The sequence below is a fragment of the Megalopta genalis genome, chromosome 1, assembly GCF_051020955.1.
Source record: "Megalopta genalis isolate 19385.01 chromosome 1, iyMegGena1_principal, whole genome shotgun sequence".
Lineage (NCBI taxonomy): Eukaryota > Metazoa > Arthropoda > Insecta > Hymenoptera > Halictidae > Megalopta > Megalopta genalis.
Window position 1 is genome coordinate 43,639,006 of NC_135013.1, and position 24,766 is coordinate 43,663,771.

A 24,766-nucleotide genomic window follows, 5' to 3' on the forward strand; every position below is an offset into this window, starting at 1 on the left:
TATACATGCATAATCATTGATACATTATTCTCCACATTTGCGTGCCATTTTGTGTAAACGTCACGCTGCAAGCCTAATTTTCCATTAAATATAAGATGTACTTATTATCGAGGTAAATAATAATTTATAATGAATAGTTTTTTCTAAAGTTTTATTTTATTTATTGTTTATGTGAATAGACTACATTATTACAATATTTCATGTAAAATATGTTTATATACAAATATACAATATACAAAAGGCACAATATATCTACATTCTTTAGATCATGTATAGTAAAATGCATACAAAGTGACTTATATGCAATTAAACATAATTATTCATGATGTTTAAAAAATTTATGCTTAACATAAATGTTTGTTGTATTTGTCGTGCAAAGTCATACTGTCAGCATGCTGATTACACAAGCAATCCTTCGAATATTATACAAATATATTTTCAAATGTCAAGGTTATATTTTTTATTTCTATAAATTTATAAACTATAATATCTCACAATGTGCCATACAGACAGAAATATTTTTACTTAGTGAGAATAAATTCATGTAGACGTATACAAATGTTTACAATCATTTTTGTAAATAAAAAGTATTTCTTTAGTTTGTTGTGTTTAATGGCTTTATGAACGTACAAACAATCAATTTTCTAATATTTAATCAAAAATGGATATTAAATTTAATTAAAATGTTTGTGCAAGCATCATGATTGACAAGTATGTTTGGCCATTTATAAATCGCTTAAAACAAAATTGAGATATTGTAAACGAATACCGACGAGAGGTAGAACAGCTCTACTTCTTTGTACGTGCTGCAGCGTATAAAAAGTTGTGCTTTCTATAAAAGCTTTCCAAAATAGTACCTAAATAATTCACATCACCACTAGCCACATTAAAAAACTGCTTGATTGACTTTGTTAAATATAATTATCATTGATGAGTTTACAAGAAAATATTGTCATTCTAATATTTGTTTGATTCAATTATAAACCAAGAACAGACACAGTACTGTTTATAAATTCTACTCATTATTTTAGAATTATAAAACTTCAGTACCCAAATTTATCTTTATAAATGAAAATAAATTTATATTTATTGTATAACTATTTCCATTAACACGACTAATTTACTCGTTAATAGTTTATTTAAAGCGATTGCTTTACGACGGCAAAAACCATAATTAAATGTTTAGACGTAATAATTTCACATATTTACAATAAAATACAAATAACGCTTCGCCTTAGTTTTGTTCGTTGTAAATACTATCTGTCTTTTTCAATTCAATATTACCGTTTATGGCCGTTCACAAGTGCTCATTTCCCATGATTTGAGAATGTAGGTATGCGTATAAAAGTACCTAATGTAAGTATAATACAAATCATAATAGAATCGTTTTAAACGTATATATATATATATATATATATCTATATATATAACACTGATGTATCATCGTCAACGATATCGTAATCATAGAATATCTAAATTCCATTTATTTCTTTTCACACAGACTGAAATGTATAAAATTGATTAAGTTGAACAGATTAAAATAATCTCTGCACCTCTAAAAATATAAAAATTATTTTCTCCTTATTTTTCACGACGTTCTATCACAAAGTTACTATGCTTTCACAGTCCGCATATTACAATAAAATGTTTTCAACATGTTACGCGTACGACGTGCGGTGTTTTATCATTTTTCTTCGCTTTATTTACTTCACAATAGCATGGCAGAAAACTTACATGATACATAGTGAGATGTAATTAATATGTGAAAAACATTCAGTAATATTTTCATTTAGGTTGCAAATAAATTTGTAATAAGTCAACAGTACTTGCTCTGAATGAATTACAAAAATATGTTATATTTAAGTCTTACTGAAATGAACTGTATATGTAAAAAATGATCTAAGTATCATGAAAATTTTCTATAAGATAGCGACGGTTTACATACATGTTACATCTACATGGACTCCCAGTATGATTATCAAGGGTATATTTTCCTCTAAAATATTTGTAAAAAGTTCCAAATATTATGTTTGGTGAATGTTGGTGGTGAAGGCCTTGAAAACCGGATGCCCAGGCATTCAATGATTAACAAATTAATACCTAAATATCCAGGTACCTACTATTACTATGAACGAAATGCACGTCATAATTAATGGGATATTGATAATTACCCAGTAAAAACAATTTTTCATACAAGATTACTAGGAATATAGCATGCTTAATAGTATTTCATCACACAAAAATATTAGGAATTAACAATATTAATAAGTCACTAAACCATTGTACCAAAGATTTCAGTACACTATCATAAATTGTTTATTTAACTACAAATTCAATATAATTCTGTGCAATGAAATGTACCAAATTGAATTTCGGTTATAAGAATGTAATAACAAAAATAGTTCATCGATATAATTTATACTAAAACATTTGTAGACAAATGTTTTTGACCCATAATCAGAAAATTAAATGTCTCTTACATAGTTCTTAGGTGTTTTGTGTACCTTAAAATTCAGGTAAAGATATAATTAACTCTTCTTGAATAAAAATCCTTAAAAAGGTCCTTATATAACGTGATTTATTTCACTGGAAATATTAATTTTTATGAAGATACAGAATAGTATTAAATGACTGTTCTCTCAGTGTCTGCATTTTTGTTTACTAACACTTTTTACTTAGTTTTAACATATAGTGTGCCTGTAAATTTGTACTTCTAGGTTAAATTCACTTTATGTACTGAAATTTGTATAAATTATTATAAAAACAGTTTACATTAGTGTACTCAATACTTCATTTAGGAACAATAATATTATTCATTAACATTTCTTTGTGAATTTATATTACTATATTTTAAATTTCGTTACTTAAAAAAATATTTTAACCAGGTAATTACAATTTTCAGTACATAGTTAACCACAACTATAGTACCTGTATGTACAAACTTGTATTAATTGATTAATTAGATATTCGAATACCTGTAAAACCAGTTTAATCAATGGCCCCATTGAAGGATAGGTTCTGTATATGCAGGACATAAATTGTATAAAATTTTGTATAATCTTTCAAAATAATACTCCATTCGAGACAGTAATAATTTACCTACATCATAAAAATGTGGTATAATTTAAAAATGTTCTAAGAATATCAATTAAAGTGAACCTGATTAGCTTTATAGGAATGTAAAAACATCAGTTAAGGAAATACACCAATTATCAAAGTTATACAATATCTTTGCATGATACAGACCATGCAAAAATTTCAACTTCTTAACATGTTGTATGTTGTACTACACCTAAAACTTCTTATATACAAACACAACAAAATATTGATTTTAGAATAACTGATACCAATTACAATAGTTTTAAGTGTTCTTAATTTCCATTTCATTAATACAAAGAGCGAAAGAAACAAAGATTTTATGTAATACATAATCGAAACTGCAGATTGATATAACTATAAGCATGAATACAAATATATTTCCAAGAATATTTATAATGTTACGTATTGTATTAAGCTAATGGAAAATAAGTTACATAGAAGTTCACTAGGTTTACTTAAAACTCTTTGGTTTCATCATATGCGTTATTACATAAAATCCTTGGTTATAGCAATGTTTATAAATTAAATTCAAAATATTGTTATTTATAATAATGAAATTTTGATTGTTATGATTTTCAGGTGAAAATGAAAGTATATAACTTATAAGATTAGTTTTGTTACAATCTGATAGTTCTATTTTAATAATGTTAGGTATTGCTGACTGTCATATATTTACAAAACTCATGTGAACGAAGATCTATAAAACAGAATAGAGAGAGAGCTGTAACTATTTAATTATAGCCCATATGTTTATAACAATAAGAGATTAAACATGATTCTGACAAATTGCTGTTACATACAAATTGAAAAAACCAACTTTGTTTGAATCTTTGTATACAAGAAATAATAATACTGATTAATGTAAATCTTCTTAAAAAATAGTAATGTTGCAATAAGGACCAGTTATTAAAGTTGAAGTTTAGTTGAACAGGTATTATGCATTCGCTAAACAAACTGTAATCCTTCTATCAAAATTTTGTAATTTACCATAAAAAATACTGGAATTTATATTAAAAACAACATATAAGTTTGAAAATAATATTAAACTATTAGAATTATATTAATTTGAATTGCTTACAAAATGTAATTTTATTGTGCAGCATAGAACAGAACTTCAATGTAGAAATACAAAAATCAATGAATCAAAAAAAATATAACAAACACGAAAATACGAAAAATCATGTAGTTATATTAAAATAGCGAAATCCTGTGTACAATTTTGGAGTCAAATTAAAGAAGAAAATAAAAAATAAAAATTATTGCTTTTTGTACACAACAATTTGAACACAAACTGGTTAGTTTCATTTGGTTTATATGGCATGGATCTAGTATTTGGTTTCTTTGTTACTTAATAATTCAATGTTAACAAACGTAATTAATCTTACATACAAAATAAGTTATTGTTACGTTTGCGAATACTGGTTTTATCACCAGCATTTTCATTATACATTAATGTAAAAGAAAGAAGCATTGGATTAAATATCTGTACAAAATAGAAAATCTTAATTAAACTGTTAGCAAACTGATTCTTTTTTTTATACAAATATGTAAAAGCATTAATATTGACAATGTATAGAATACAAGAGACTATGTACAATATATTGTATATATAAGTCTTCTTACAACCCTTTATAGCATTTATAAAAAGAGGATGGAAACATCTTATCAAAACGTATACAACATTTATATACATGTATGCACATATGCATATACACGCATGTATATATACATGTATAGTCAAAAATTTCAATGTATATGTTCATTAGGCAGTTTTTACTTCCTGTGATGTATAAAACTATCATAAAAAAGTTTAATTTATCGTTATAAACGGTGGTAATCATGTGATTTACATTGGTACACACACATTGGTATTGTCTTACCAGAACATTTTTTTCTAATTAATGTCCTAATCCTTACACGAACTATAACTTTAGTTTACTATATTTCAAACACTAAATGTTGAATGCATACCTTCGGATCGGAAGTAGTTTCACTTTTTATATATATATATGTATATATATACATAGAGCTATTATTATTGGAGCATCAGCGATTCCAAATTTCTATGCAATATTGTATCTTTGACAGCATTAAATACAACTTTTATGTTTTCTGTGTCCACTGCAGTAGTAAAGTGATGAAATAGGGACTTTCTCGGGTCCCTTTTGACAGATATAAACATTTCCAAAATAAAATTTTGCACATCCTTCATAGAATGTGAATCTCCTGTGAACTGTGAAAAGTACCAGCGAACATTTGTATCAGGTGATCTTACTTTTTTGTCTAACAAATCAGTTTTATTCAAAAACAAGATGATAGACACTCCACCAAATATCATATTATTAACTATTGTGTCAAAGATATTTCTCGATTCCTCCAATCGATTGGTTCTCCTGTAAATGAGGAATATTTTTTAACATTTACATCTTTTTTTATGCAAAAACCTTAATTAGATTATAACGCACCTATCTTCCAATAGTACTTGATCAAATTCAGACGATGACACAAGAAAAAGTATAGAAGTAACACAATCAAAACATTGATACCACTTTTGTCTTTGAGATCTTTGTCCACCCACATCAACAAACAAAAAGGGGATATTATTAATTTGTATAACAAATTCTGAAATTCCTTTTGTAGCTTTCCTACAATGTAAGATATCCTGATGTGTGGGTACATAGTCCTGTAAATAAAACTTTTAATGCTTAAAGAATGCTATATTACAATTGTTAAAATAGTGGGAAAATATTATGGAAATTACCGTCCTCGCAATCCTGTCAAGACTATCCAAGAAATATTGAACCGAATCACTCTGTAATTAGAAAAATACTCATAAAGTATAAAAACAATAGAGATTCGTACATTTTAAATAATTACTACTGAATTGACACATCTGTGATCTTTTTTGGATATACAGTAAATAGAATAAAATATACAAAACACGCAAGAATATCTTACTAATTGAAATTCTCTCCGTCTATCAAAGGCTTTTTTGATCGACGCATCTTCCCATAAACTTCGTAAAGCTGGCACGTAATGAAGAAATAACCTAGCATCTAATACCATAGTATTTTCAAATTTCAGTAACTGATAACCAATATCATAGTTTTTAGGGTTTTCCCATGGAATATTCAACTTGTCACGAGCATCGACCAATACCTTCATTCCTTTTATTATATTTTGATAAATTACATGTTGGTATTCTTTGATCAATTCAGGCTGAAAAGTAAAGAAGAATACCATAAATAATAGATACTATTTATAAATAATATACATTATTTGTAAATGTGATTGATTGTATATACTTGTTCAGAAATAAATATTGATAGCAATATTAAAAAATCTTGACTTACAATTGAATTTTTTCATGAGGAGCTAACAATTTATTGAATATCCTATAAGATGTAGATTTACTAATGAAGAATGTGATAAATGGTAGGACAGAAAAATAAAGAATGTATAAACAGAACAGTCTGCTAAACATTATAGTAGTAATACTCTTTATTTATTATTTTTCTATTTAAATTCTTCTTATCTGAAACTATGAGTTAAAGTAGGTTTAATAAAATAATCTTTGCCACTTAACTAAATTGAAAGTATAATTGTGAGAATCTGAGTACGAAACAATAGTATATGTTCTTACAAAACTAAGACACAGATAAATAGTTGAATAATGTTTCAAAGATCTCAAGTAAGAAATTATAAAAGCTATTCAATCATGTCAGAATTAATTCCCCGTAAACCTTAAAAATCATGTGTTTAGGTCAACCACCTTCTCATACAAATGAAGATCTATTTTAACAACTATAATAACACTGACAGAGTCATGAAATCAAACTGCAGTTTTCCTCGAGTGAATGAGAAGCGTACGAGAGGACAAATAAGAAGCAGATTACGTCGTAAGGAAAGGATTTGATTACGAAGTCGAGGATGTCCTACCTCGAACTTAATTCCGTGAATAATTCGCATCTGTTTAAGGAATGTCGACTTTCCGCTTTCGCCCGCCCCGAGGAGCAGCAGCTTGACCTGTCGTCGGAGAGCCTGACGATCTTTCTCCAGCATCCGATCGATCTCCTGACTTTTGTAACGCTGCTCGATCTCCTCGGGGCTGAACTTGAACCGCAGGCAACAAGTACACGACCACGTTAAGGACCCCGCCATCTTGCTACCCTGCTACCCTCCTCTTCCTTCCGTCCCTTTTTTCTTCCGTCTTTCCGTGTCAGGCCGTCCTTCCGAAGGAAAATATCCTTGATTGTCTAAACACTGTGCACGCATACACATACACGCACACGCACTACTCGCTGCCGTACACGAGTTCGTATTCACGGAGCACGTACAGTAACGTAATGCACGTAACGAAGGTACCACCCCTTCCGTGAACAACCTGTTCGTGATTGCACGGGATCAGCGAACGTCGCGATTCAGAACCGCATTTCTCACCTAGGCGTAACCGGGGAACGCGGCCGCTGAACGAACGTTAACACACGTCGTCGTTCAACTCGGTTAAACTCCACACCTACCGTTAATCGCGAGACTCACGCCGTTGGCTGCCCACGATCCTCTCTGGTTCCTCGCGAATTGGACATGATTAAATAATCGTTCTAATTACCGAGAAAGAGAACTAACTCGCGCTCATCGTTCTCATCGCACTTTATCTTCGAGTAGGAGACGATCCTCGTCGGCCTTTCATGCGGATAACTTCTTCCTTAACTAACAATCGTATCAGCACAGTACTTGCACGTAGGACACGCATACACACCTGTGTTTCTTTTCTCTGTCGAGGAAACAAACCATGCAAGAGTTCACCTATGCCGAACTACATGATAATAATGCGGGGGAAGAAATATGCGAAACGACGAACGGGAAAACGTACTCCCCACCACGACGACATATTTGTTGTGAGATACTACCGCGATACATACACGTACACATGCACGGTGTCTGACACCGACCGAAACTGCACCTCCTGGCTCAGCCGCGTGATCGGTTTTGCGCGCTGTCATTCGTTGGAAGACCTTTCCTTTTTTCTTTATCCTTGTCGAAACTGCAATACATGCGACGACGATCCCTCTTGAACATCGTGCATTAACGATCATACAGTTTTCGTTATGTGGTGGGGAGAAAACGATTCATTTTTTCATTTCTCTCTCTTTCGTTACTCAATGATTCGCTGTACATTTCCCATTTCTCCTACCAGAAGCCGGTCTTTCCATAGTATCGAAGAATTTATGATAACACGGCGAAGTATGTTAGAGGTCAAACTTTTATCTAAATCTTTGATATTCTTGTTCTTAAATTCGGCGACCTCAACACTCTACATGTATATAACATTGCTGCTTCGTTAAAGTTTAATTTGACGTTTCTATCCTTCTCTATGGTCTGTTGATCGAAATAGGGCAAAGAAACTGCATGCGAGAAATTGGGAACGTGGAGAGGCGCGGTAATATTTGAAGCGCAACAGGTTTGAAAGTGAAGTCTAACAAATGTGAACAATTTTATGAATTAAATAATATCAGAAAAATGATTTCTATTATGTGATATGTAGAACTGAAGGTTCTTACGCATTTGAGACGAACTTTTTACCTATTTCGAATAAACATTAATAAGTTTGAACAGCAGAACATAAATATTCTCGCAAGATGTCACCCGCAGTTTATCACTGTATTCATGGTACATAAACTAATATGCGCATGCGTCATGGATCCATGCATTTTTGAAGCTATATTCATGATGGGTTTACTTATGGACACATGCGCACTGAACATTTGTGATTGAACATTGAAGTTGACTTTTGGAAAATAGCGACCTACAATTTCGTGTCAGTTTTTGAACTTAACTACGGTAATGAGAGCTTACTCCCTAAGCTTTTCTTACTCTCTACCATTTTACTGTACTTCGTCGAAGCGTCAGCCAATCAGAGCAAAGAACATTTCTATATCGACCTTCGCTAACGGATCAAGGAGCAAAAGCAGGTCCCACTATAGTAGTGCTTTGGCATACCGAGCAGGGTCAGAGACAAAGCGTTCAGAAATATGAGGGTAGGAACAGAAACTGTCTTTTCCTGATTGGTTGATGCTTCACAGGTAAGCAGTGCTGCCCTCACAGTTTTAGACAAAGAGAGGAAGTGGCGAGTCAATCAGAGAGCACGATATTAGCACAACCGCAAGCGGAACAAGTCACACCGACTACCCATGTGGTTTGTCTCACTTTATCATGCTTGCGATCTTACTCTATCATCCGTTTGCCTGATGCTCCATCTGAAATACTCGGCGCGATATTCGACTTGTACTTTTCGCCCCGTAGAATTCTCAACTACACGGTCCAGTGTATTTGCGAACGTCTTGATACCCGTAAGTTACATATTAGCTAATGTTTACTAATTTATGAATCCACCAAATTTTGTTAATTCAGCCATATTTTAGCTATGTTTTAGATAGAGCACCAGGCCTAATTAAAGTGAGACGGCCTAGGTTTGTCGCCCGTTTGGATACTTACACTAGAGCCCGCTGGTTTCATTCTGTCTCTCTCGATCATTTTTCGTTCTCTTTCTAAACCAACTGCGCGGAGCTGGATGCGCATTAAAGTGGTGGGGATAGAAGCGCTCGGAAAACAGAGGTTGGCTACAGTTAGCTCAGTTGCACGCAGTTACTCAGTTGGTTATAGTGTATTGAAGAGGTTGTAGTGTACGTAGATGCTGAAATTTGTCAAATAACAGTGGTTGGCAAAATATTTATATACGTATAGATCTTCTGTAAAGGAAAATCATGTCGTTGGCAGATGAACTTTTGGCGGATCTTGAAGAAAATGACGATTCTGACCATATTATGGAAGAACCGGAACCGGATTTCATCCCGGCTTCTGTTTCCAAAACCATCGAAGAAGGTAATTAACCTCAATGTTTGCTAATGTAAACAATACTATAGAACTTAAATTTATTAATCTCTTTGGTTGGTTATAGAAATAAAAGTTGCTTCTGTAAGAGAATTGGCAAAATTAGGAGACTCGGAACAGTTGAAAAAAGTTATGTCTCATATTGAAAAATATAGCAAAGTTCCTAGAAAGTCGATTGATATTATTGGACCTGTTGAGTCTGATCCTGAATATCAACTTATCGTTGAAGCAAATAATATGGCTGTAGATATTGATGACGAAATAGGTAAGTATCGATATTTAATTGAATTAAATTTTATAAATATGAGTATTGTCAATTTTATTTGATGATATTATTCTTTGAATATTATTAATAATATCAGATTTATGACAACACTTTGGGATTAATCTAATAATATTAATTATATTTTTCAGCTACAATACATAGATTTACAAGAGACAAATATTCCAAAAGGTTCCCAGAATTAGAATCATTAGTTGTTGGTCCTTTGGAATATGTAATGACAGTTAGAGAATTAGGAAATGATTTAGACAGAGCAAAAAATAATGAGATATTACAACAATTTCTTACTCAGGCAACAATCATGGTAGTTTCAGTTACTGCATCAACAACACAAGGGTAATATATTTTAAAATAAATTATGAATAATATACAGGGTGTCCCACAATTATTTTAACAGCCGAAAATGAGGGGTAGCTGAGGTCATTTGAAGTAACTTTTTCCTTTGCGAAAATGCAATCCGCGGCTTTGTTTACGAGTTATTAACGAAAAACACTGGCCAATGAGAGGTGACGGTGCGAGAGAGAGGGTCCGCGAGAGAGTCCGCAGCACGAGGCTTTGACAGAAGGTCGGGACGGACTCGAGCCGCGATCGAAGTATTGAACAAGTCACAAGGCGAGAACTTTACGGATTTTTTTTACTACATAACAGTGATATTTTTAAGAAAAACGCTGTTCACCTTTACTTTAGAACGTCTGAAGAATATTTACTAATTTTTCGGACCCGAAATAATATGAAGTTTAACCGTGACAGCTGTTTTAATTTTCTGGTGTGCATGACACCTCGTGTGTACCATATGAAATTTTTATGCAAGGTGTACAGTGAAGATTAACGAATGATTTGCAAAGCTGATTTAATAATAAATAAGGGACGTAAAGGATTTGTTTATTAGAGAGATATGAAAAATATTATCAGTAAGAAACTCACCCATTTAGTTGAGGATGCATTTGCTGGCTGAAATTCATGATGTCGAAGGGCACTGACCTTGTACAACGTACAGCTGATCTTTCACTGCACTGTCACTAAACACTGATCACTTAATTAATCACTGATAATCCGAATCACTTGTGGATATTTAAGAAAGATCACTGAGACTCGTTCGCGGATAATCGTTTATTCGACGCGTTCGTTCGGAAGTCGACGTTTCACTGCCAAAAAATCGAGGAAATAACACCCGATACTATTTTCTTCGAAGCGCAGGGTAACGCCAAATGAAATAAACAAGATATGCCGAGACGTAAACTGTGTCCGACCCGCTGTCACCTTGCGCTCTTAGAACGTAATTAATGGCCGTGCGAAGAAAATGGTATCGAGTGTCATTTCCTCGGACGGCCGAACGAAGAACAACAAGGATCCACAGTCAAGGCCTGAATTTTTCGGCAGTGAAACGTCGACTTCCGAACGAACGCGTCGAATAAACGATTATCCGCGAACGAGTCTCAGTGATCTTTCTTAAATATCCACAAGTGATTCGGATTATCAGTGATTAAATAACTGATCAGTGTTTGGTGACAGTGCAGTGTAAGTGAACTTCGCAAATAACCATACCAGAGGTTCCACCGACAGTATCCCTCGAATGTTGCGATCATCGACCTGGGATCAGCTGTTCGTTGTACGAGGTCAGTACGTACGAGTCAGCAAATGCATCCTCAACTAAATGGGTGAGTTTCTTATCGATAATATTTTTCATATTTCTCTAAAAAACAAATCCTTTACGTACCTTAACGCGATTATTTATTATTAAATCAGCTTTGCGAATCATTCGTTGAATTCTGTTCGTACACGGAATTATTTAAATTAAAATATCATTTACGAACTTTGTTAATCTTCACTGTACAGCTTGCATAAAAATTTCATATGGTACACATAAGGTGTCATGCACACCAGAAAATTAAAACGACTGTCACGGTTAAACTACATATTATTTCGAGTCCGAAAAATTAGTGAATATTCTTCAGACGTTCTAAAGTAAAGGTGAACAGCGTTTTTCTTAAAAATATCACTGTTATGTAGTTAAACAAATCCGGAAAGTTCTCGCTTCGTGACTTGTTCAATACTTCGAACGCGGCTCGAGTCCGTTCCGACCATTTGTCAAAGCCTCGTGCTGCTGACTCTTTTGCGGACTCTCTCTCTCTCGCACCGTCACCTCTCATTGGCCAGTGTTTTTCGTTAATAACTCGTAAACAAAGCCGCAGATTGCATTTTCGCAAAGGAAAAAGTTACTTCAAATGACCTCAGCTACCCCCCATTTTCGGCTGTTAAAATAATTGTGGGACACCCTGTATAACAATATTAATCAAGCAGATGTTGAGTACTATAAAAAAATACACATGTGATATTTACAGACAGTTACTAACAGAAGATGAGAAGGAAGCTATTTGTGAAGCCTGTGATATGGCAGTGGAATTGAATAATTGTAAATCGAAAATATTTGAATATGTAGAGAGTAGGATGGCATTTATTGCACCAAATTTGTCTGTAATAGTAGGTGCATCCACTGCAGCAAAAATAATGGGTAAATTTTGGAATGTTTTCCGGATTTAAAAAATTAATATTAATGTTTTTAAATTTCGTAAATTTGTAATAATGTATTGTACGTACCTATTTTAGGTGTCGCTGGAGGTTTAACTAAATTATCAAAAATGCCAGCATGTAATATTTTAGTACTTGGATCTCAGAAAACAACATTATCCGGATTTTCACAAGTGGCGACTCTACCACACACTGGTTTTATATACTATTCTGATATTGTTCAAGAAACTCCACCTGATTTAAGGCGGAAGGCAGCAAGACTTGTTGCAGCCAAAAGTATGTTGGCTGCTCGTGTTGACGCTTGTCATGAAAGTACAGATGGTCATATTGGTCAAATGTTTCGTGAAGAAATAGAGAAAAAGTTAGATAAGCTTCAAGAACCACCACCTGTAAAATTTGTAAAGCCTCTACCAAAACCTATTGATCCAGGTCGAAAGAAACGCGGTGGCAGACGCGTCAGAAAAATGAAAGAACGCTATGCCATTACTGAATTCAGAAAACATGCAAATAGAATGAATTTTGCTGATGTAAGTTTTATTTTTTCTATTCTACATTTTTGGAATATTATGTAATATTCTGATGTAATTCTAAATGTAATATTATGTAATATTCTTTTATTTTTATATATATTTAGATTGAAAATGATGCTTATCAAGAAGATCTCGGTTATACTCGTGGTACAATTGGCAAGGCAGGCACAGGTCGCATTAGGTTACCTCAAATTGATGAGAAAACAAAAGTGCGAATATCGAAAACACTTCAGAAAAATTTACAGAAACAGCAGCAATGGGGTGGAAGTACAACAGTCAAAAAACAGGTCTCTGGTACAGCATCCAGTGTCGCATTCACGCCATTGCAGGTAAATAACAGTAATGTGAACAGTACATGAACGTAGTCTTATGTTGGGTATTTTGTAAATTATAATAATTTCTCTTTTTTCTTACTTATAAGAGAGCTTGAAATACATTATCATAGAAATTTCAAAAATATAAAATCAAAAATTCTATTCTCTTTGGAAACCATTTTCCATTTATTAATCTCCTTACTGATAATTCAACATATCTCGTGATAATTGTTAAAATCATTTTTGTCAAATTTGGTTAATAGTGAGCTTTATCTAGTGATTATAGTGTCATGAAATCTTTGTATTGATCAAGCTGAAATAATCAATAATTTTATAAAAATTTTTTTTTTTTTGTAGGGCTTGGAAATTGTAAATCCGCAAGCAGCAGAAAAGAAAGTGAATGAAGCTAATGCGAAATATTTCTCAAACACAGCTGGTTTTCTGAAAGTAAAAAAATAAATAACAGTTTAAAATAATAGGTATTGCTATGAGTAAAACAATAATTTTATATTTAGTTTTCATAAAATACTTTATTTATATGTATATATATAAGTAACTGTTATACAATGTACACAATAAACAGTCATTTCATACTAACAACAAACACATTTCCCAAAATTGAAAACTTTTACAATGAAACATTGTGTTATGAGAAATTTCATAAGCCCGTATTCATAGTTCGGACGATATTATTCCAAGACGGTCATGGCCGTCTTGACCAAGACCACGTTTGAACTAGTTTTCAGAATATTTTCGATATACTAATCAATAGAAATGCAATCCTCTTTTTTATAGAGTCACGCGTCCTTTGAAAAGCGATTGAAAACGAAGCCATCATTCACTCTAATTTGATTAGCTTGCTCTTGAAATGTTTTCTTGTAACTAGATGATATTGGGAGCCCCCGCCCCCACACACATAGTTATTTATTTGTTTAAATAAGGTTCCACCTTCGGTGGTAATCCGTGGATAATTCCTTGAACTCATCGTTGCGGGATTTGTGAAGTGGATTTTCTGCGTTTTGAATATATTGTTTCGGTACGCCCATCAATATCTGTCTCACTTGTAGCGAAAAATTATTGCTATCGGATGAGAAATAAGATGTTTTTACTTACGACTCTGAAAGTGAAATAAGACTGTTCTTATACGATTATGAATCAAGCGAGGGCAATCTGGGGCAATCTGCCGCCGTAAAAACAATCGACTGCAGCTTTGTGTCGCCGTGTTTTCGCAATACAATAGTGTTTGATATGAAGTAATTTACACGAGACGGTAATTCGGTGGCAAAGTTTTTGTTAAAACAAGGGCGCAATAGAAAAATGCAAACAAGCGATTTACGGCAATCCGACGCCGCGGCAACTTGCCGCTGCGTTTCAGCAGAACATAGATTTTTTCGACGTACTTCACATGCAACGTGAATTGTAGCAACAAGGAAGCGGCACGTTTGCGTGTTTTTTGACCGAAGTAAATCCTGCTTCGCCGCAAACGTATCGCTACAATGTGTATCGGCATTCAATATGTATAATCGTCCTTCTTTTAGTATTCAAGAAAATAGACAGTCGATACTGACATTCTGATCATCATAAAAACACGTACGGATATACGACATAAACGCGTACGGAAGAATGGCATAATAGAATAAAAAAAGATAATGCATGGATGTGGTGAATGCAAATTTTTGGAATATTTCCGCATAAGAAAGAATAAATTTTAGTAAATATAAACTTTATTTTTTATTTCTATTATACAATGGCATTATACAATTAAATGAAATCATTTTGCCATGGCACCTTCTCAACGTCATTGGTAAAAAATTTCGTGGAACAGTTTCTTATTAAATTTAATTGCTGTCCTTTTTGCACAATTGTTGAATTATTATTAAATTCATGGAAACCTGTGATTACAATAAAATAAAAAACAATGCGGATCATATAATTATTACTAATGATAGAATCATCATCAAGGTCTCTAACAAAATTGTGCAAGATACAACATTTAACAAGATCTACTGCAAAATTTAATTCAACATTGAATGCTCTATGAAATATATGCCACTTATTAGATAAAATCCCAAATGTTGATTATACATATCTTCTGGCATAACTCAACCTATAATTAAATATTCGTTTTTCATTTGATAAAACATAGTCCGAAACAGAAACGGCTTCATCTCCAACTAACATGTAGGTAATTGTTGGTGTATTTGTTTCTGGTAGTGGTATTCTGGAAGGAATATTGTGAGTTTCATTTTCTATAATATGAAGACATAATATTGTTTTCTATAATATGAAGACATTATATTTTCTACAATATATATATAAACTTATAATTTGCATCAGCAACAGCAAAAAGAACTATTAAAAATAAGTTCTTATAATTATGATACGTAGCTACTCATATTTGGCTTTCTAATTCGTATATGTGTTTCATTAATAACTCCTATGGTGTTCGAAAAATTTTTACGGTGTTCAAATTAGTTTGCAATTTTAAGTCATTTTTCTTCATTTAGGATTGGAAAGCATTCGTTTTTCATTATCCAAATTGCATAGCAAACCTTCCTTGTAATAACAAATAATGTTGACTGTCTAATTCTATACAAATAATGCAAATCTACTAAACTGCAACTGGTCGCCAAATATCTTTAAAAATAATATATTTGGTTATAAGTTCAATGTTAATGAAAAGATGGAAAACATAAAAAATAATTATACAAAATTTTAAAGGAAACAGCTAAAATTTGGAAGTGCAGCAAAAGCGACAAGATACATTACGTCCCTCAGTTATCATTTTTAGATTTTATTTGATGTACCACGAACACACAAAGCAGTATATAAGAAATTTTCATGGAAAATGAAATTGAAGAAGCATTGGAAAATACAAACATTGAGGATTCAATGTATATATATGAAGAAGAAGGTAGTGATAAGATTTGTAGCTAAAAGAAAACAGATGATTGAAGAAACACTTTTAAATTATAAGAATCACCAGAAGAAACCTTTGAAAATGATGATAATACATCATTTTTCCAATTGTTACATCCTATTATAAAAGATTTCGATAATGATTAAAAAATAGAATTCAGAGTAGTAATACAATTAACAAGTCATATTAAAAATAAATATACCTAAAACAGTCTTTAGACACCCATACATTCAAATCACCAATCTATGTCTACGTTTACACAATTTAATTCACCTTTATCGTCAACAGATACCTCATTTTCAAGCCAGTGAACACAATTTTATATAACAATGCTGTGTTTATTATTATCTTCTTTGTTTTCTCATCTTTATATGTTTAGTTATTTGTTCACTTGTATATCTATTTGTCCTTAATTTTAAATTACTTTTATAAAATTTAAATACATGTTATATATATACCTCAGTGTTGCAGAAATCATTTCTATTGGAGAAACAGGCACTCTCATTACAGCGTCTTTACTCTTCAACTTTTCAGAACTTTTTGCATATAATTCATCGAATGATTTTACACTTATGCGAAAATAATTCAAAAATTTTATCTTGTTTTCTCTCAAATCAGTGAATGTGGACACAGACGCTCCTTTCAGAAATTTTACACTGGTAAAGAGATGAACCCAATATTCTCTGTTTATAATTTTACTATATACTATTGAATAACACATATAAAGACGATTTGTTGACGTCTTCTCGCATCCATAACTGAGCTTGAAATGAATTACATATTACATGAAGCTGTTGCAAAACATTTGAAATGCGAAAACGCGGCGACAGTACTGCCGCAAACCGTCTGAAGCCGATCTGAGGCGATGCTTATTTCAACCAAGACGCGTTTATAAATCTTGTACAAATATCTTCTTGATGATGGCAGAGCTTGAGATTTTGATCAAGAAATATCAGAAGAACCGACTATGAATCTAAGTAACGTCTTAAGACTATACTTAAGACAATCCCATAAATAAGACGTGACTTGAATGCGGCTCATAAACTCTAATGAAATGTATTTTATTGTATGGGCGATGATTAACAGATGAATTTCTTTTTCTTAAACAAAAACAGTGTCATTAATATGCGAATGAAAAGAAAAAGAAAAATGTGTTACTTCTTCCTCAATTTTTACATTTAAAAATCATGAAGAATGGAGCATGCGCAATGTTAGTAGATGCGTTATAAACATTTGAAACTCCGATGATTCAAAGTATCCGTAACGGCATCGTACATGTCAATAATAGAACGTTAATTTTGGTAATGATCCCTGATCCGCGGACGGTACAACACCCGGTGTTTAACACAAAAGTGGAATACTCTATTGAATATAATCTCTAAACGCGAGTGAATGTGACGGAGGAAGAATTTAATTGAAATAAGTAGCCGCAAGTCGACCAACACGCACACACGTTCACGGGAACATAGAAATATGGTAGAGATAGACGACCTCGTAGTAAGCCGATCGTAAAAATAAACAGTGCGAAAGAGCAGGTGAGTAAAATGAAAAGGTACGTTGAAATATAACGAAAGTAGAGAAACAAGGACGACCAGACACACGCGAGTCCCGTGAAAGAGCGTGAAGTGGTGTTGTAATGGTAAAACGAGAGGAGAAGGATAGAGAGAACCAGCAAACCAGAACTGGATGTCGTAAGGTAATCATTGACTGCTTTGAGTGCCTGTGTGTGCTCTGACTTCGTTTCTCATCTCCTTTCGAGAACGTTGCTCTCACGTATGTTGCGCATAGTTTCGCATCGGCCGTGCGTTCCGTTCGATGATACGCGGGAAGTGTGGTTGTGTTTCGGCTGTGACACCAACAATTAAGCACAATACTGGGCTGACGACAGCCAAATCCTAGTTTATTTATTGGCGAACCATCGGCGGAGCCGGTGGCGAACAAACAGGTCTTGTCGATCGACCATGGCGAATTCTGAAGATTTAAATGAGTGGTTCGTCTTATTAATGGAATATTCAGAGCGTTGGACTTCTCCCGGTGAGTTTTTAACATTGTAATCTTAAATTCATCGTGTGCGCCTTACCATTTATGCAAACTTTGAGTAATCGAAATTTGAAATTCCAGAGATAACAGGATTTTTGCATGAACGTTTCACGAATCTCGGTTGATTTCATGAATTTATGGTGGGCACAATTGTGTGACGTGTTTTTTTTTCCTTTGAAAGAGTTTCATTTCGCGGTGATTGACCCGTTTTACAATCAGGTGGCGCTTGATCGCATGACGCTTGATTGTGTGCGCTGTGCGTATACGTGCACGCACTTTTGCGAATTAATAACGCTTGTAAGATATCGAAAAGTCTGGTGAAATATAAGTAAATTCATAATATCAACATTGTACAATTGTTGCTCTTTTGTAAACGGAGTACAATGCAAGTTAATATTAATAAAAAAAAGGGATTTTTGACTACTGTGGCATCATCTATGATTTTGTTCAAATATCCCTTTCACCACATAATTTATTCTATAAACCTATGTAATTTTCATTTTTATTAGTCCTTTTACGTATACTAGTTTTCGAGTTATTGTGCTTCATAGGTTTTTCAACCCTCACCTTGAGAGGAGAACGCCTCACTGAGAATTTGCAACATGTTGACGATGTTTCTTGAAGAAATAGTGATTTAATTTGATAATTATATTTGCTATATTAATATAAGATTTTTTGTAGGTATTCGATCGCGTTGTAGATTTCTAGTTGATATTATTAAGGGATTAGAAGACCGTTTTTAATTTTTCTCACGACCAAATGAATATTGCACTAAAAATCTTTAAACGATCTGGGTTAGCTCTAAATTAGATCACTTTATCGTTTAAACTGGATTCTACACATATCACAAAAGTGATTCGTAATGTTTGGTTGTTTTTCTAATCTCTTCGGTATTTGAAAGAAATCGATCTTTTGAAATCCACTTATAAACAGATCGGAGAGAACACTAACGTATACTTCAAATTTAACGTTTGCTGACAATATTGAGAATTGTATGTAGTAACGCTTCGATAATTGTCACATTTTGCTGCCAACATTCATCAGGGAATGAAACATAGAACATTAATAATTAATAATTGAATCTCTGTTCAAATATCTCTCTTTTCAATCTTTAGTTTGTATATTTTTGTCATTTATAATCTTTAGTTTAAACGGAAATATAAAATATAAAACTTTAGCAAAAATAATGTCATATATTAGATGCATGCAGTGTTTCCAATTTAGTGTTGTAATCAAGAAGGTAATGAATTTATATAAATAAATAAATCGTAAATATAAAGTAAGATCTTGTTGTCCGTAGTTTCGTGTTAAAAAAAATTCGATTTAGAAATTCGTTGAGCATGCATGCTATTTGTATAGGAATCGGTGTCTGCCCATGACCTACTAGTTCTACGTGTAAATACTGTTGCATCCTATCCGACGAGTTTCCAAAATCAATTTTCGTGAAAACGAAGTCTCATTTAAAAAATTATACATATATTCTATACATATTTTAGACCTTACTTCTTCACGTGAAGTCGCTTTCTTTATGGGTTCTTTTTTTTTAAGCTTACCCAAACCTTTAAGTAAGGTGCAATGAAAATAAAATAGAGAGTCAAATAATTTAGACTGGGGGTAAAAGTGAAAAATTTGTATGGAGACCTGAAATATCGGGTTTCGATTTGACAAGTTGTGAGTCTTCAAAGTACATACGTTAGTCTAACGTTGTGCGTGTCGTTGGGGAAGTAACATCGACCGACTAATTCAGTTAAATGGGATTTCAGCGAAGACACGTGCATCTTCAGTTCTTTACCCTTAGGTTGCAGTCATAGTGGTATCGGTATCGGACAAATTAGCCGACGCGTTGGTCAAACTTGCCCGACTTTTTCAAATACGTGTGTAATACGTGCGTGAGATCGGTAAATAATCTGTGGAATATTAATTACATCAGAATGAGAAATGACAAATGATATTTATTAGTAAAACATTCGCATCTTTGGATTATGTCGATTTCGCCGATTTTGTCAAGAAATTGGAAAGTATTGGAGAAAATCGCACGATCCGTATCGTAAAAAATTGATTGTCGTGGAAGTAACAAGGTCTCACGATCTGTCATACAATGAAGCATTATCTTGATGCAGATCTTATATGAAACGAATATAGAAAGTTTCTAGGAGTTGAAAATCTTTCTAAAAAAAAAACATGCACAGGAAAAGCTACAAATGGAAAAAGAGTAAAAGAAAACTGTTCGAAACGGATGATTAATGTACATCAGTTACATCTGCTTCTTCTATAATTATACATGGTTATTATCACGTGAAGTTCATCTTAAGGAACAAGAACTTGTACACATAAATCTCTTCTGAGATCTCTTGAGAAAATAAAAAAAGGACAATGTATCTACTCTTACTAGAGAATTATCCAAAATATAGCTAGTTGACCTATAACGAAATTAAAAAATGGGTGGCTGCAATGTCAAATAGTAACAAAATTAAAAAAATCGACTTGTTATTTCTAACTTCTTAAAATTGTTGGAGGAAGAATGAAGCATTTACTATAGGAAGTTGGAAAGAATAACCCTTACCCACAAACTAAGCGATCCCCCTACCTCTTACAATCAATACTGAAAATGTTTATTTACCATAAAAATCCGCTGTTTAGTTATAAGCTTTACGTCAAATTATTGGTAACCAAAAGATTGTGCGACGAAAATGATTATGATTATTATCATCTAGTACAATTTAAATTAGTGTGTTAAAGATTTATAATATTTACCTATAAATATTATGAAAATGCATAGAATTTCATTAATTGTTTATTTGATTTCAATAATTGAGAAATCTTTTTGTATGCGAAAATATTGAAAACAAAGTTGTATGTGTATAACATATTTCTAACGATTAGATATAGTATAAGACACCTTTTCTCTGTGCACATATACATCCTGTTTATACTGTTGCAATTATAATAAATTTGAAGCATTCAATTTCTTACTTCCAGTAATTGTCAAATTGTTTTCAGTAATAAGTTGAGAAAATAATTGTTTTCATAAATCTTTTTTGTCATTAATATTAAATATCGCTTTCGTAAAATTGACTTTAACATTCACTTGTATCTTTTTCTATAATCTTTTTTTATACTGCTTTGCCAGTTCAAAGTAAAGGAAATAGCTACACAAGAATCACTTGGAAAACAATAGTGTGACTATTCCTATAACACTATAGTTATTCAATATTATACTATTTCCTGTGCAGTTATATTTTCGAATTAATTGTGTGAGTTATTTTTAAACGAAATCTATCGTATAGAAAATTTTTCTATAATTGTTGCATCGTGAAAATAATTTTCAGAATGAAGAAATCGTTTTTGTTAGGCTTTTAAGAAAACAGATTTTGACATGATAGCACTTATCGCGAATTGTATACATATAATGTGTTCATATTTTTCAGATATATTATTTATACAGGTTTGTAAACTACTTTAATTAGAAAAACAAAATATTATTAATACAATTAATTTTGGTTTTTCTTTTTTCATTACATAATTATACAAACACAGTTATAGCTAAATACACTGCAAATTTTCGAGTTCATTGATTTTTTGGGAAGTCGTGTTAAATGTAAACAATATTCATTATAAACCGATAACTCTGACAGTGTGTTACAATGTTCGTTATTTCATTTAGTTTTTTCATTTTTTCTTTAAGATTATATTTTCTGAGTGTAGAAAGTTAAGCAAACTCATACAAGTAACGTCAATTTTTTTTGTTAATCCTGTATGAGGCAAAGTGTTTAGTTTCCGAGTTACTTTTCACAGATACTGAAATAATAGAAACGTTTCTATCAATAATTTGCTTGATAAACTTTTTTTTACTGAAGCGCACGCTATAACAGAAATCGTATAAAAAGATCCATTCTTGTCATTGTCGTAAAAGAACATAAATTAGTCGAGTTTAAGGCTTGATAGTTTTTGGTGTTAAGAATATGCGAATGTATCCTTCAAATATCTTTTAAAATATAAAATTTGTAAAATTTGTAAAATTTATTGTTTCAGTTACGTACTTCTAAATATATAACCAACAAAATGTAATTGACTTCTATTATATATATATATATATATATATATATATATATATATTTATAGACTAATATAATTTTTCAACTGATTAAGTTAAACCTTTTTATTTATTTAAGGTCGCATCGGCTTACTTTGTCATTAGCGACCACAGTGTATCACATGTTACGTATATAAAACTTAGTACATAATATGATATACCTTAATAATTATAGGCTAACCAAGATTACAACAGATTAATAATATTATTCTATAAATCCTCATATAGTTTAATATCTTTTAGGTAGTTTGTTATTCGTTCTATAATATCTTTTATCATTTAGGAATTTTTTTATGTTGTTAGGAAATTTTCAGTCCAGTAAGAAGTGCAATAAGGTCGCTCGGTTTTCGATAATAGGTGTTGATGTGTTACTTTCGTGTGGCCTATTCTTAGTCTTGTCAGGATGATTTGTTCTCTTCTAGGTAATGTGAAGGCTGGGTTATTTGAGAAGGTGTTATCCCTTACTTCGTGTAGTTTTGTATTTGTAATCCTCCTCCAATCTTGGTCCCATTTACATACTTAGAATTTTTTTAGATATGTGTTTTTGTGCTTCCTTTATTGGCCATGCTATTTCGTTGGGGTTTATGTTTATTTTCCTTTCAATATTACATTGCGGTATTGTAGGTGTTGTAGGTTATTTATTAGGGGATCAGAATTATAAGGGTCGAGTATATCATTAATTGTTATTTGGTATAGGCTTTCGGGGTTTATTTCTAGTTTTTCGATAGCCAGTTAAGTTAAACTATTCCAAGCTTAAACGGTGAAAACCGATGAGTTCAACGCGCCAGAAAAATGATTCGACAACTCTTGCAGAAAGAACATTTTAAAAATCGCTTTTTTCGGTTGTTTAGTGTTCCAGATCTTGAATCGCCGATCGCATAAATTGTTATTTTAAGAATGCATTGGAAACAATGGTAGTTTCACTCCGAGATTGTACTTTACAGCTGTTTTATGATTGTAATCGTTGTAAGTGAAGCGTTCATCTCGGTAAGTAAAATGCAAAGGTAGCACTGGAACTACAATATATGCTTCGAGTATTACTTGCGTGAGATCTTCAGTTATTAGCAAAGAAGTTTTGATAACGAATCATTTTAGCAAAGTGCATCTTCCCGTTAATTAACTGAATCATCCAATCGCGGAGCGAGATTATTAATTGATAGGATGAATTGCGGGATTTCACGCTGTGCGCTAAAAAGTAAAGATACAATCATCGGACGTTCGAGTGTGCAAAAACCACGAAAAATATAATAATAAAATAATAAATAATAAATAAATCGAATTTGTAATTAACGAAGAACTTCAATTTTTCCCTTGAAAAATTTTGTAACAGGCCATGATGCAATACAATTATTATTATTTCATAGACGCGATAAAACTTGAACTACACGAGGCGCGTGTTATGCTCTCTTTTTCATAGTAAATGTCTAACACGAGATGATGTAACGGACACATTATTAGTTATGTGAATACTTTCTCGCATCGGTAATTTGCAATTCTGCAACATTCTTCGCGAAAGCGATGGGATACCGTCACTCTTCGCAAGGAGCATAGCATTTTTTTCTTATTACATTTTCTGCTCATAAAATCCTTCCGTTCTCAGAATTTCCACGTGGGTGAAAGCGAATAGAATAGTTTTAACCGATTTTATCTAAGACTAGGATGCTTTTTTGAACTTTTGAATGGAAAATGTACGCTTTCTATATCTCTGTTTTGTATCTCTTTAACTTTATTTGTTGATCGTTGAAAACTATTATATCGAAACAAATTTGTTTCAATTATCAATTCTTATTATTTATTATTATTTATTGTAATCATTGTCTTCAGAAGTACTTCTTGCTACAAATATTTAATTATATTATTTAAAAATCCGTAATATTAATTGCACTTTTCTTCGATTTCTTTTTGTCTGTTGTTTCATTCTTCATTCCTTCCTCTCTTTATTTTCCCCAACGTTTCTATTCCTTAATATTTTCGATTCTCATTTGGAGGGGAACAGTATTACAAAAACTCTCGTGATCAAGATAACTTGGTACACAGAATAAAGTTTATCTGAAGTTTATTTTCCTG

The 24,766-nt window shown here is 32.3% G+C and overlaps 3 protein-coding genes and 1 pseudogene across 4 annotated transcripts in view; 2 read left to right on the top strand and 2 right to left on the bottom strand.

Annotated features, from left to right (window-relative positions):
- Positions 1–134: 134 nt before the first annotated feature.
- cta (Guanine nucleotide-binding protein subunit alpha cta) lies at positions 135–8,443 on the bottom strand. Its single transcript, XM_033470072.2, has 6 exons — positions 7,620–8,443; positions 7,039–7,328; positions 6,058–6,318; positions 5,861–5,911; positions 5,565–5,782; positions 135–5,492 (listed from the first exon to the last, which is right to left on the bottom strand). Exons 2-6 carry the CDS (start codon positions 7,258–7,260, stop codon positions 5,135–5,137), a joined length of 1,110 nt encoding a protein of 369 aa, XP_033325963.1. The 5' UTR covers positions 7,261–7,328; positions 7,620–8,443; the 3' UTR covers positions 135–5,134.
- Positions 8,444–9,244: 801 nt separating this feature from the next.
- On the top strand, positions 9,245–14,250 carry Prp31 (pre-mRNA processing factor 31). Its single transcript, XM_033477120.2, has 8 exons — positions 9,245–9,449; positions 9,522–9,981; positions 10,058–10,255; positions 10,405–10,609; positions 12,616–12,785; positions 12,881–13,329; positions 13,437–13,661; positions 14,004–14,250. The coding sequence occupies exons 2-8, from the start codon at positions 9,864–9,866 to the stop codon at positions 14,103–14,105; spliced, it is 1,467 nt and encodes a 488-aa protein (XP_033333011.1). The 5' UTR covers positions 9,245–9,449; positions 9,522–9,863; the 3' UTR covers positions 14,106–14,250.
- Positions 14,251–15,352: 1,102 nt separating this feature from the next.
- LOC117224349 (uncharacterized) lies at positions 15,353–17,796 on the bottom strand (annotated as a pseudogene). Its single transcript, XR_004491201.2, has 2 exons — positions 17,025–17,796; positions 15,353–15,867 (listed from the first exon to the last, which is right to left on the bottom strand). The product of XR_004491201.2 is annotated as an uncharacterized LOC117224349 (transcript).
- Positions 17,797–18,244: 448 nt separating this feature from the next.
- The window catches only part of centrocortin (cerebellar degeneration-related protein 2-like), a 227,341-nt gene continuing 220,819 nt past the window's right edge, over positions 18,245–24,766 (top strand). Inside the window, exon 1 of the mRNA XM_033477012.2 lies at positions 18,245–18,600. Coding sequence (XP_033332903.1) covers positions 18,528–18,600 — 73 coding nt within the window. The 5' untranslated portion in view covers positions 18,245–18,527. The remainder of the gene's footprint in view (positions 18,601–24,766) is intronic.

What these genes read in the sequence shown, in the direction of transcription:
- cta (XM_033470072.2), bottom strand. Translation starts at nt 7,260, where the DNA reads ATGGCGGGGTCCTTAACGTGGTCGTGTACTTGTTGCCTGCGGTTCAAG. An exon ending in GACGGAGAGAATTTCAATTA is followed by an intron (nt 5,912 to 6,057) that starts GTAAGATATTCT and finishes TTCTAATTACAG; the next exon opens with AGTGATTCGGTTCAATATTT. An exon ending in CAAGTACTATTGGAAGATAG is followed by an intron (nt 5,493 to 5,564) that starts GTGCGTTATAAT and finishes CCTCATTTACAG; the next exon opens with GAGAACCAATCGATTGGAGG.
- Prp31 (XM_033477120.2), top strand. Translation starts at nt 9,864, where the DNA reads ATGTCGTTGGCAGATGAACTTTTGGCGGATCTTGAAGAAAATGACGAT. An exon ending in TTCCAAAACCATCGAAGAAG is followed by an intron (nt 9,982 to 10,057) that starts GTAATTAACCTC and finishes GGTTGGTTATAG; the next exon opens with AAATAAAAGTTGCTTCTGTA. An exon ending in CACTGCAGCAAAAATAATGG is followed by an intron (nt 12,786 to 12,880) that starts GTAAATTTTGGA and finishes TACCTATTTTAG; the next exon opens with GTGTCGCTGGAGGTTTAACT.